General features: G+C 38.6%; 1 protein-coding gene across 3 annotated transcripts in view; it reads left to right on the top strand.

Annotated features, from left to right (window-relative positions):
* The window catches only part of LOC101864581 (mesoderm-specific transcript homolog protein), a 14,609-nt gene extending 8,876 nt beyond the window's left edge, over positions 1–5,733 (top strand). For all 3 annotated transcript variants that reach the window (XM_005112317.3, XM_005112315.3, XM_005112316.3), the window contains exons 9-12: positions 1,154–1,252; positions 2,557–2,633; positions 3,511–3,571; positions 5,498–5,733. In XM_005112317.3, coding sequence (XP_005112374.1) covers positions 1,154–1,252; positions 2,557–2,633; positions 3,511–3,571; positions 5,498–5,633 — 373 coding nt within the window. In that variant the 3' untranslated portion in view covers positions 5,634–5,733. The remainder of the gene's footprint in view (positions 1–1,153; positions 1,253–2,556; positions 2,634–3,510; positions 3,572–5,497) is intronic.
* Positions 5,734–13,084: the final 7,351 nt, after the last annotated feature.

Genomic DNA, 13,084 nt, shown 5'->3' with positions numbered 1-13,084 from the left:
GAAGAGGGGAAGACAGACAGACAGACGAAATAATAAGAACTTATAGGGACATTATACGACATACAGGAATGGGTTAACAGAGCTCTACGGGGACAGGGAGAAGAGGTCCACAGGGGTAATAAATACACATAATACATTAACGGATTATACAACAGAGCTCTATAGAGAGATAGAGAGAGAGAGAGAGAGAGAGGGAGGGAGGGAGGGAGGGAGAGAGAGAGAGAGAGAGAGACAGAGAGAGTTCTCCTTGTGAATGTCTGTTTTGGGTGGGAGGGGCGTTTATTCAATACCTTAGAGTAGCAGCACAACTGTTCACTACCTGAAAATTACAAAGTTCTATCTGCTAAATACCTCGTTTTCAGAAACTTGACCTAAAAATTCTTGAATTTCACTTTATGTCAAGCTTTTTCGAATGCATTTCTGTGAATATCTTGATAACAACTCTGAATTTTCTTACAATTTTGAAAGAGCACGGTTAGAGCATTTGCTTTCTGACCTCATGGTCTTAGTGACTCAAAACAGCCAAAAATGTCAGATAAAACTTTGTAATTCCGAGGTAGCGTGTTGTAACTCGGGCTTTCAATTTTTACAGGAGGAACGAAAAAAAGAGGTTTTTCCCAACTATCTTCATCAACAATACTGCCGTAAGCTGACAAAATTACCCTTTTTTTACCTGTCCCCGTCGTTTTATGCAAGAAAAATTCTGAAATTATGCAAAGTGAGCCCAAAATGTGAAATTATGCGATTCTGTTAATTTTAACAAAGAATGATAAAGGAAAATAATCAGAATTATGCAAAAAAATGATCAAATTTTGCTAAATTATGCAGGGTGCTTAAAATCATGGGGACAGTTTTGTTCACAGCAGTTTAGAGAAAAAGAGTTTTTTTATCAGCGTGTAACCATTGAAAAATGGAGTACTTCTGAAATATGAATTCTAGTTTATTCAAAAGCAAGTCCCAGTTTCTTTTTGATTTTTCACACAAGTAGGGAAACAGATCAGGTTTTCGATTTGGCAAATAAAAATTTTTGGGGGCAAAATAAAAAAAGGCGTTTGTCAGCTTACGGCGGGATACTGGGTACCAAGAATTTCAATTTTTTTTTTGCCGAAGTGATTGTTGCTGTAGTTTTCTCTTTTGTTTGTTCTGTTGTCAGCTTTGGGGAAGTGTTTGGAGCCTCAAAACCCACCAACGAAGATTACGCTGATTTCTGGGCCGCCCTGCGATACAATGATGGAGACAGAGCAGCGTACAGGTGAGAGTTTGGATTTGTTGTTGGAAGTTTTTGTTGTTGTATCTTTGTTTTTTTTGGATAGGGGGGAGGTTATTTTTTAATATATTTTTTGTTGTTGAAGGGGAACCTAAACAAATGGGTAATGGGAAAAGGTCAGGGAAATGTAGCTGTTTTAAGAGCATCCGTGCAAAGGGATGAATGGAGAACCATGATTGCAGATGTCTGTCGCAGATCTGGCACTGGATGATTGGGAAGGGGAGGGGGGGGGAGGAGGAGGGGTCTATGTTGTTACAGAAGAAAAGTAATAAAACGTATTTCAATTCAAACTGTTTATCATGTAGACTTAAATGCTAAACATAATGTGGGTTTATATTTCAAAATTGAACAAGACAATTATACTGAAAAGGGGAGTTTTCATGTTTGCAAAAAATACATGAAAATCCACACTCCAAATACCACCAACAAAAATCTATTCCTTATATCACAAATTCATCGCTCAAAGGTTTAGTATTACATCTTTTCTTCAGGCTGTGAAAATTTCATGAAGATTGGACAAACAATGGTGGAGTTATTTAATAAAGTATGTAGAAAAACCACATTTCGAGAAAATGGGCGATTAAGAAAAATAAAAGATTGACTTTATGAGGAAATGATGGGGACAATATGAAAATTTGGGGGTAGCGTTTTGAAACTCTGACAATGAAGTAGGCTTATTTGTCGAGATTTTCTGTTCAGAAAAATGAATATATTCTGAGCAGCAGTGTCTTTTTCAGAAGGTAAGTTTAGTTCAATTTTAGTAAGGTTTTACGGTGCCCGCAACTGCCTAAGGTCATATGAGCGCCAAGGGGTGGATGTCAACAGGGAAGTCTAAATGGGGAATCAACATTACTCTGCTCACCTCTCTAGCCTCAACAGCACAAAGTCTGCTTCGACAATCAAGGCATCCTGGAAATAACTATTCACACGATATTGACAAACATATAAAAGAATAGAGGCAAAAATGACGATAGTAAGGATAAGGAAAGAAAAAGCAGCAGTTCCCCCTATGTTGTTCCGGCACTGTATGAGCATGACATTGATGAATCAGCCCATTTACAATTCTACTGTGCATAACATGTTAACATCCACCCTTTGGAAATGGCCTAAAGACATTTAAGTTAGTAAGGGGGGAGGGGGGGGGGCTCAGAAGGTAAGATATGATGTTTATCACTAGCTTTTATGAATATGATCTAAAATTTGATTAAATGGCTTAGTTAGTTAGTATTGCATGTTTGAGGCAAATCTTTTCAGAATTAATATCCCTGTACTTCTCTTCCTCCTTGCAGAATCATCAACTTTTTAAGAGAAAGACAAGAATTCAAGGGGAGATGGGTCGGAGCGCTGCAGTCCACAGATCTCTCAGGTACAGTAACATTTGAATATATTTTATTTTCCAGATACCTTAACAGTCTGAATCTTTTATTATTATTTTTTTTTTTAGGTACAATAACTATCTGAATCTTGTTCTTCTTCATGAACCGTTGTTGTTTTTTCTCACTTACTTTACTTTACTTTTCCGATCCAGCGGCCATTTGGGTTCTATAGCCCTTCGGCCTGTCAATATGGCAAAGAATTTACAGGTTTTATACAGCTGTGTTTTGTCGCTGTATAGAGTGTTTCCGATATCTGGGGAGGCAGGTAAGTAGATGCTACGCTGGTCGCTAAGTGCAGGGCAGGTAAAGAGGTGGTGTGGTACTGTTTCACTCTTAAAACTCACTTAAAACTGCAACATTCCTTTCTTTTAGTAAACTGATTCAAAACTCCATAATGTTACTTCTGGAAATTCTTTATGTATCCCAAAATACAGAGTGATCACATCAAATGTTAAAATAAAGTTGTGGGTTGTTGGCGGGCTGCTTGATGTGGCTTGCCTCTTCTTTCCCTGTCTATTGTCTTTATGCACCCCGCATAATTTAGCAAAATTTGGTCATTTTTTGCATAATTTCTGATTATTTTCCTTTATCATTCTTTGTTAAAATTAACAGAATCGCATAATTTGACATTTTTGGGATAATTTTGCCTAATTTCAAAATTTGTCTTGCTTAAAACGACGGGGACTGTCATATGTTACTCTTTAGTAAGACCTCTAATCCTCAGTACTTATATGACTTTTTTGTGTTGCAAGTGCCACAAAACTCATACTAAAAGTAAAACTAAAACTAAACTAAAATTAAGGAAGTAAAGGTTTCCGTTTAATAACTATTAATAACTGCTGACAAAATGTTTTGTTCTATTTTTAGTCCTCATGCTGTACGGCCCTGCTGATCCAGTCAACCCGCCCAGTTTTGCCGCTCATTTCAGGTGACACAACTGTTGTGTTCCTAAGACTTCAACATAAGTTAAGGACCACCTTGACTGACAGCCCTGATTTAGAAAAAAAGACAGCAAGGAATGTTTCAAAATTTTGTTCTCTGAAAGTGTTAATGGGTTACCAATGCGTATTGCAAAGTTTCCTAAAGTGGCAAAACCACCATGTGATGCATGGAAATCCTCGGGAAATTTTAAGCAAATTTGCTGTTTTTAATTGACTTTTGTGCCACACCACGGACATTCCTCAGTTTAATTTCTGGTGCGCATGATAAACGGACGTACGGTCTCGAACTGTACTCACTTTGGTGGCAATATAAGCCTCTGTTTGCTCCAAATCCAGTATCGCATCAATGTGCCATGGAGACGAAAGCTGAAAGACTTTGATAGTGCCAGAGCTATGGCATGGCTGCAGGATGGAGTTGGAGCCCGAGAAGTTGCCTGAAGGCTTGCAGTGTCACACTCTGTCATTGTCAGCCTGAGGCAGCGCCATCAAGCCACTAGATCAGTCCAAGAACGCCCACGTGCAGGTCGACCCAAGTAGATCACTAAGAGTGTTTGGAAGTGGTCCTTAACTTATGTTGAAGTCTGTACATTTTGTATCTCAGTAACTGGGTCACATCCTGATATTTTGCAGTACAGTGGAGTCCGCTTAACACTTTGCCATCATATTTTGGGGAAAATCCAAAGGAACTGGGCGGTAACCATCGCCAATCGGCGAGATGAGGCGGTAAACATCGCCAATCGGCGAGACGAGGCGGTAAAGTGTTAAACCAAACACAGTGCATCCAAAGGAACAGCGGTAAACCAAAGTGGGTAGTTGGAGGGTGGTCTGGTGTGGTTTGCCTCTTCTTTCCTATCAAACATCTATCGTCTTTATCTCCCCTCCTTCTTTTTTGCATTTGCTACTCTATTGTAATAGCTCTAATCTTCGGCACTTATAAATATGACCTTATTGTGTTGCAAGTGCCGCAAAACTCTTATTAAAACGAAGGTAAACCAAAAAGCAATAAAATCCACAACTTTTCTCCTTCTAAACTGTACTTAACAAGTGGCGTCGGTGGCCTAGTGCAGTTGGCAGGAAATTTTGAATTTTCCCCGGGTGGCTACAGAAGCCTACTCTTATCGATTTAAGACCGCCGACTGAAAAGTTTTCTACTCTAAAATTGTCTCCTTTCGCCTACTTTCCTGTAGTAGTCTTCTTTCGTCTCCTCTTTCTGCCCCCACCCCCTTGCCTCCTTTGCCCCCCCTCCTCTGGGCTCCTGACTCTTTCTGCAACCTTTCTACTGCTACTCTTTGGCTCCTTCTTACTGCTGTCTTTCAGCCAGACCCCTGATCTTCTGGTAGGTAAGATCTACACCTAGCCTTCTTGGACAAGGGCGAAAATCTCGGAGAGCCTGTGTGCAAGTTGCGCAAGTTAAAGATCCCTTGGTGGTCTAAAATCGATAAGAGTAGGCTTCGGCCGTCACCCGGTCAAAATTCAAAATTTCCTTCTAACTGAAAATGTTTAACGAGTCCTGCTCTCTCTTTTGACCTTATGCAGTTGCGAGCGCCGTAAAAGACTTCCAAAAAAAAAAAAAAAAAAGAAAAAAGACAGACATCCACCTGTCTAAGATAACCACTTTTCCCCTAGGCAATGGGTGGCCGTCTATTACCATCAGGTTGACTTTTTTTATTGATATTTCCTCTTCTAAACGTGCAGTGGTATGACCTTACACAGTTGCGAGCACCGTAAAACTCTTACTAAAACTTAACTTAGCTTACTTTTATCTTTCTGATCCAGCGGCCATTTGAGTTCTAGCCCTTCGGCCTACTCTTATTAAAGCTAATCTTCTATCTTTGTGCTTTTGGTCATATGTTTCTCAGACTCTCAAGACAAAATTGTTCTCGTACTTTCAAACATCTATTTATGCTCCTCAGAAAAGTTGTACCGAGGCACAAACTTGTGACCTTGGCTGACAGCGTGGGACATTATCCTCAGTGGGAGGACCCGGAGACCGTGGGCCGAGAGTTCCTCAAGTTTATCCAGTCTCTGGAGACTCAGACACGCTCTTGATTCTTGTGATGTAGTAGCAGCCTGTCACCTTAGGTCATTGTAAATGGGCTGATTTTTCAATGTCAAGCTCATACTGTGCCGTAACAACGTAGGGGGAACTGCTGCTTTTTTTTCCTTCATCCTTACTATTGTCATTTTCCTCTACTTCTTTTGTATGTTTGTCCCTCTTTTGTGACCTGCTATTTCCAGGGTGTCTTGATAGTCGAAACAGACTTTTTGCTGTTGAAGTTAGAGAGGTGGGCAGAGTAGACCTGATTCCCTGTTTGGACTTCTCTGTTGACATCCACCCCTTGGCGCTCATATGACCTTATGCAGTTGCGAGCGCCGTAAAACCTTACTAAAACAATTAAAAACTATTTTGTCTAGCGTGCCTTTTTACTTAAGTACACTTTGGACAAAATAGTTTTAATGCGACGAACTGTCAACGTTTGAAATGATTCTCTAAAAAGTCGAATTTGGGTTCATGAGCGTTAGAAGTGAGAATTATGCTTTGAGCACACATTTTTAAAAAAATACAGTCGAAACTGTCTGAGAAGACCACCTGTTGTCAGAGAGGAAGGCGGCTGTCTTACATAGTGTCATTATCTACATAATATTCAACAGACTTCAACATAAGTTAAGGGCCACTTTGACACACAGCCATGATTTTTTTTTTAATCTGACAAAAAACACTTCAAGGAATGCTTTAAAATATTTTGCTCTGAAAGTGTTAATGGGTTACCAATGCGTACTGCAAAGCTTCCTAAAGGGGCAAAACCACCACATGCAGCACGGAATTCCTCGGGGAATCTTAGCCAAATTTGCTGTTTCTTTCTTCTTCTTCCTCGTTCTCGGCTGTTTTCAATCATCTTGTGTAGGAAACCACAGACTTTCCTCAGTTAAAATTTCTGGTGCATGTCATAAACGGACGTACGGTCTGGAACTGTGCTCAATTTGGTGGCAATATAAGCCGCCCTTTCCGCAAAATCCAGTATCGCATCAACCTGCCACTAAGACGAAGGCTGAGAGACTTTGATGGTGCCAGAGCTATGGCTTGGCTGCAGGATGGAGTTGGAGCCTGAGAAGTTGCCAGAAGGCTTGCAGTGTCACACTCTGTCATTGTCCGCTTGAGGCAGCGCCATCACGCCACTGGATCAGTCCAAGAACACCCACATGCAGATCAATCCAAGAAGACCACTCAGAGTGTTTGCAAGTGGTCCTTAATTTATGTTGAAGTCTGTATTTGTGAAAGTTCGTCACTTTGGTCGCATAAAACTTCCAACCACTTAACTTTCGAATTTGAAAAAATTAACAGATATATTATATATATATATATATTTGGAGAGATTTTCTTTTAGTCACAACACAACGTTTTATGTTACTGTTGTACGTTGTACTGTATTGTAAAGCGCTCAAAGCATGTGTACTTTAATCGGGGTGGAGCGCTATAAATGTCATTTATTATTAGGTCTATTTATTATTGACTTACACAGGAGGCCGTTGGAGCAGATATGACGACCTTACATAACCCACATACACATCCCCCCCCCTTCCCGTTACTTCTAGACACATTTGCTTTGTGAACTGTCTTTCAAGTACTCCTTCTATACAACATGATTATACACAAGTACTATGAGGTGATATTTTACATGTTTTTATTATTATTTCTGCTCTTATGTTGCGGTTTTTTGTTTTTGGTAATACAGTTGTAAGTGTAAGATCAGCAGGTTAGGGTTATAGTGTTGTAAAAGTAAAAGCAGGCTGTTGGGGAAAGTTTTACGAGGTTCTGCTTTTTACTTTTAGTAAAAGTTTTATGGCACTTGCAACACAATGAGGTCACATAAGTGCCGAAGATTAGTCAACACAATGAGGTCATATAAGTGCCGAAGATTAGACTAATCTTCGGCACTTATATGACCTCATTGTGTTGCAATAGAGGTGTTACAAGAGAGTAATAAACACAAAGGAGAAGGAAAGAGAAGGAGATAGTTTTTGATAGGAAAGAAGGTTCCGCTATAACTTGTTCATATCTGACCCTGTTCTTGTGGGCGTCCATTCTAATAATAATCAAAGTTTGTCTGTCAGTGTCTGATGATGATCAATTCATCTAAAGAGTACAATATACTGAAATAAGGATTAAGATGATTTGTATCTTCTGTTTTGGCAAATGATAGCAATTCTGGCAGAAATATGATCTCTCTCTCAGTAAATAGGAAAAGTATTAACATATAATATATATATACAGTCGAAACTGTCTAAGAAAAAAAAGGCTGTGTTAGACAGGTTACCTTCTTGCACAGTATTATTATAATGTAAAAAATATGCAAAGTCTGCAAAGGAGGAAACTGGAAGTGGCCATTTGTACAGGTCATTGTTTCGTACAGGTGGCTTTTAAAGCAGTTTCAACCATATGTGTGCACTTTTTATATGACATTCCAAATACAATTTTTTTCACTATTAATTAAACCTTTCTAACTGCCATCAGACCTTTTATGCAATAGTCCATGTACTAAAAGGAAGCAGAAATACACACTGTTAATATATGTGAGGCAGCGTGGTGAAATCAGGCGCTTGTCAAAATAACGAAAGTAAAGAAACTTACTCTTTTCCGCTGGTTTGGCAATTCTTATCAAAATTGTGTTTTATAACTCAACCCCTTGTATGTCCGTAAAAGAACCCATTTCAGTGTGAATTATATTGAAAAACGTTGATTAAAGGCATAAATAGTGTAAATTGTCTGTTTCCACGGACTCTGAGGCTTTGTAAATAACCAATCTTTGGCAGCCATTTTCTCACTAATTTCACGTCTGAAATCTGGTGACTCCACCTCATTCAATCGCAAATATCCCAACATGTACTCAAGATAAATGGTTAATTCTTTCATTGAAAGCAATGCAAATGAACAAGCTTTACGGTGATACCAATAACTCTTCATGCCCAAAAATTGACGAGCGCCTGAATTCACCATGCTGCCTGACTGACTCACAGATAGTTTGTGAGTATTGATGATTTTCACTGCTCAGTTTGCTCCTGCTAAGTAGCTGCTATACTGCATGAGAAGAAAATTAGGGATACAAAATTATCAATATTTCTGTGGCATATCTGAGCACATCACATTTTTCTGGGTCTTTTTTTTTTCAGAGAGGGTGAGGGTGGGGTGGTTACAATAGTTGAACTGCAGAGTATAGAAATAGAATAGTAATAGATTACTCTGTTTTATACCCTACAGCACTTCCCCCCCCCCCTCAGGATTCTGAGAAATTGTCTAGTTTTGGTTGTGAAGAAGTTGGCAAGTCTGCGATAGACAGCGGGTATTTATTTATAAGGATGATTGCAGAGACATAGAATAAAAGTGGGCCTGAACTGAGCAGGACTGCCCAATTTATGACAGATACCACACTTTCATGACAATTAGCAGGAGACCAGGCAAAGTGGATATCAACATCAATGGATCCCAACTAAAACAAAGCAGAGAATTCAAATACTTGGGCAGCATTTTCACAGAAAATGGAAAATTAGATCGAGAGATAGAGACTAGATGCCAGAGAGCTAACGCAGTCAGCTACCAACTGGGCCCTCTCCTAAAACATCCCGATTCCCATGAGCACCAAGGCGAAGCTCATCAACGCCATTTTCCTTCCAACGCTCACATATCAGTGCCAGACATGGACTCTAACAAAAGCCCTAGAGAGGAAACTGGTCACATGCGAGATGAAATGCTTAAGAAGAGCGGTCAACAAAACAAGAAGAGACAAAATTAAAAATGAAGTCATAAGGGACACCGTGGGAGCAACACCAGTCCTACCACACATTGAAAAACAAAAGGTCAAGTGGTTCGGACACCTTACGCGGATGCCCTCTAACCATCCAGCTCTGAGAGCATACAACACTAAATATTCTGGATGGAGAGCCAGAGGAAGACCAAGGCGACGATGGAGTGAATCTGTGGCAGACACCCTTAAAGATCATGGGATGTCCCTCCTACAGGCCACACGACTTGCTGCAGACAGACACCTGTGTCTCCCCGCGACACCCCAGGGTACAAGCGGAAGAAAAAAGTAAAAGTAAAGTAAGTACCACACTTCCAAGTGTGATGCGATCGAGAAGAAGAAGAACGAAGAAAAAGAGAGGACTCTCCTTTTTATGTCACTTGGGTCATAAAAGAAAAAAAGTCCACGTATATACATATAGTTACAAAAAATATATTTATGGTCAAATTCATGGTATTTAATGATAGAATAATATTGTTCTCAGTTTATTTTTCACAAAAACAATCATCTATCAAAATAAAGAACAAGAATATCTACAGTATCCATCATCATAATGTTGTAAGTTTATGATACGTACAGCCTTTGTGTGGATGTGTGTTTATATACAAGATGTGTATGTGCATATATATAATATATATATATATATATATACAAATATATATATATATATATATATATATACAAATATATATATATATATATATATATATATATATATATATATATATTATAAATATATCGATGGCTTAGTGCAAGAAGTGATTATATCCACTTTTGGTCAAAACGGAGTTATCGATATGGGTAGTGATATTTTAAGCCTCTCTTTTACCTCTGTAAATATATATATATTTTTTTGGCCGTAGCTTAATTCGGTGTAGAAATATTATTAATTAGCGTTTCTTTTTTGACTATGCAATAAAACTTTCAACATTATCCAAACTTGTTTTTCTGGAAACTGTGAAACGTGAATATTTTATATAGTCACTTCTTGCGCTCAGCCGTCAATATACGCATGTCCCTGTGGTTTTGTGCACCCCACATAATTTAGCAAAATTTGATGTTTTTGGCATAATTTCTGCTGATTATTTTCCTTTATCATTCTTTGTTAAAATTAACAGAATCACATAATTTCCCATTTTTAGGCTCAGTTTGCGTCATTTCAGAATTTTTCTTGCATAAAACGACGGGGACAGATATGCGTGTTGGTTCCTGTCAATTTTAGTCGATGTGTCTGAGAGAAGTAGGTCGCTGCAGCTAATACTCTGTGCGTGGCCTAGTCTCCTTCTAATACTGCAGGATACGTGGTAAAAAAATGAATACAAAACTTGAGCAATACACTGTAGAGAAATCACCAGCAGGTCGTATAGCATGACACAGGGGAAAATGATCTTTAAAAAAAAAAAGAATGTTGGGTGTTTTTACTCCCTCATCAACGCGTGTGGACGCGCGCATGTGCGTGTGTGGGTGAGTGTGTGTATATGCTCCCCTTCTGTCCTCTTTGTGACCTTTTTGTTATTTATTCTTCAACATATATATTATAATATATATATATATATATGTCTGTACACCCTGAGGCTTCTTTAAGACTGGAGAATGTTTTAGACCCCATGATAAAAGTCTCATGATGTACATATAAAAATCTCTTGATATATATATATAAGAAAGAAAATGTTTTGGAATGTGCTGTTTGTGAGCGCTTTCTACTTTAACTTTAACCCCTTTGTGACGGATTTTTTTTTCTCAGCGTTAACCCCGCCCAATTTTTGCCCCCCTGGACAATGAGAACTCCCAGTCATTTTTCAGTAGCTTTCAAAGTTAAAGATTTACGGTGATTCGTACATTTACGCTATCAAAGATTTTGAATCTTTCAGTAATTTTCCCAGTAAAATTCCATTCAAATTCAAAGCTATTGTATGTAGAACAGTAATAAAATCCCACTTCGTGCATTTTTAGGTTGTACATTGTGCAGGAGGACAGCAATTTGTGTCTCCGTGGTTTTATGCACCCGGCATAATTTAACAAAATTTGATCATTTTTTGCATAATTTCTGATTATTTTCCTGTATCATTCTTCGTTAAAATTAACAGAATGGCGTAATTTCACATTTTTGGGCTCAGTTTGCATAATTTCAGAATTTTCCTTGCTTAAAACGACAGGGACAGAATTTGGCTCAGGATATTCGATGTACGATGATTCATTGGGGCTGTCACAGAGGGATTCAGGAACACATTCCCTAATTATTCTGTGATCTTCCCACTAAGCCACTTTTGAACAGAGTTTATAAACGTTGGTTCAGAATGATCAAAATTGTGAGAATTGTTTGCTGAAATTGTATCCGTTTGTAAAAACAGTGAAACACATTACTTGTCAGTGGAGTGTGCAAAATGTTCATGCAATAAAAGGGGGCACAATCTTATCAGGTGGCGTCGGTGGCCTAGTGGATGGGCTAACGGACTCATAAAATCGTTAGGTTGCGGGTTCGGGGGTTCGAGCCGCGGGCCCGACGTTGTGGCCTTGGGAAAGACACTTTACACGAATTTTCCTCACTTCACCCAGGTGGGAATGGGTACCCGGCCATAGACAGTAAAAAATCTTGTCAGTTTGTAAGTGTTTGAGCACTTAACCAGCTGCTTGTACTGTATGCTTCCTGGGAAGCTAAGGATGTCTTTGAGTGTTCTATGGTCTGCTGGGGTAATAATATAGTGTAAAGCGCATAGAGCTTGCTTTCGAGTGGAGACATGCGCTATACAAAAGCTATTTATTATTTATTATTATTATCATCTGTGCAGATATGATAAGCTTTCCTTCTGACAACGATAACAAGGTGACAGCGAATGATCTTGTCAGTTTGGTTGTTTTTTTATGTGTGCACTGTATGCTTCCTGGGGAGCCGAGAATGTTTCTGGGTAGTGCTCTACGGTCTGCTGGGGTAATATTACTTGTAAAATGCATAGAGCTTGCTTTAGAGTGTGGAAATGCGCTACTACATATAAATGCAGTAATCATCATCATTATTGTTATATTTTTATTATTGTTTTAAAAAAATCTAATTTCAAGAGTGAGGTTTTGCTTAATTCAAGCCAGTTACAGTACATAGTATATTTGGTTGCCCGAAAAATGCTATTTTGAGATAATCAAAGATAAAGTTTTTTCCCTTTGTTCCTTTGTTCAGTTGCTTTAAAAGACAAGGAGAGTTTTCCCTATAACCAAACAAATATACACACAAATGAAACCAAACTTCTCCTATCAGGTAGTGCAATGCCCTTTTTTGGTGTAGGTCAAGATTTCTGGAAACTCCCGAAATCTGGGTTAGCCCGCTTGTCCCTAAAAGCGACCATTTAATTTCCATAAGTTTTCTGTCAAAATAGAGTTAATAAATGGTTGCTTTTAAAATTTAAAGTAGGAGTGTCCGCACTAACTTTATAGAGACTAGAGTTTGATGGCAAAGATGTCGTTGTAAGGCACATTTTTACAAAGGACAAATAAAGTGATGTTCTATTTACCTCATCTCTACTTGTCTAATTGTTTCTGGAAATGTTATCAGAATTGCTCAAAGTGTTTGTGAACATTTAACAATTATATTTAATCTTCAAAGCATTCATTGCTTCTCAGCCTTTTGGCTAAGATAAAAGAGTAAAAAATCAAAGCATTCTTCTTGAAAATGGGTCACAGAAAAAGAGTGTCAGCATATTTTACATTTAT

This window comes from Aplysia californica, unplaced genomic scaffold, assembly GCF_000002075.1.
Source record: "Aplysia californica isolate F4 #8 unplaced genomic scaffold, AplCal3.0 scaffold01235, whole genome shotgun sequence".
Classification (NCBI taxonomy): domain Eukaryota; kingdom Metazoa; phylum Mollusca; class Gastropoda; order Aplysiida; family Aplysiidae; genus Aplysia; species Aplysia californica.
The sequence above is the reverse complement of the archived record's forward strand: the minus strand, read 5'-3'. Positions and strand labels throughout refer to the sequence as shown.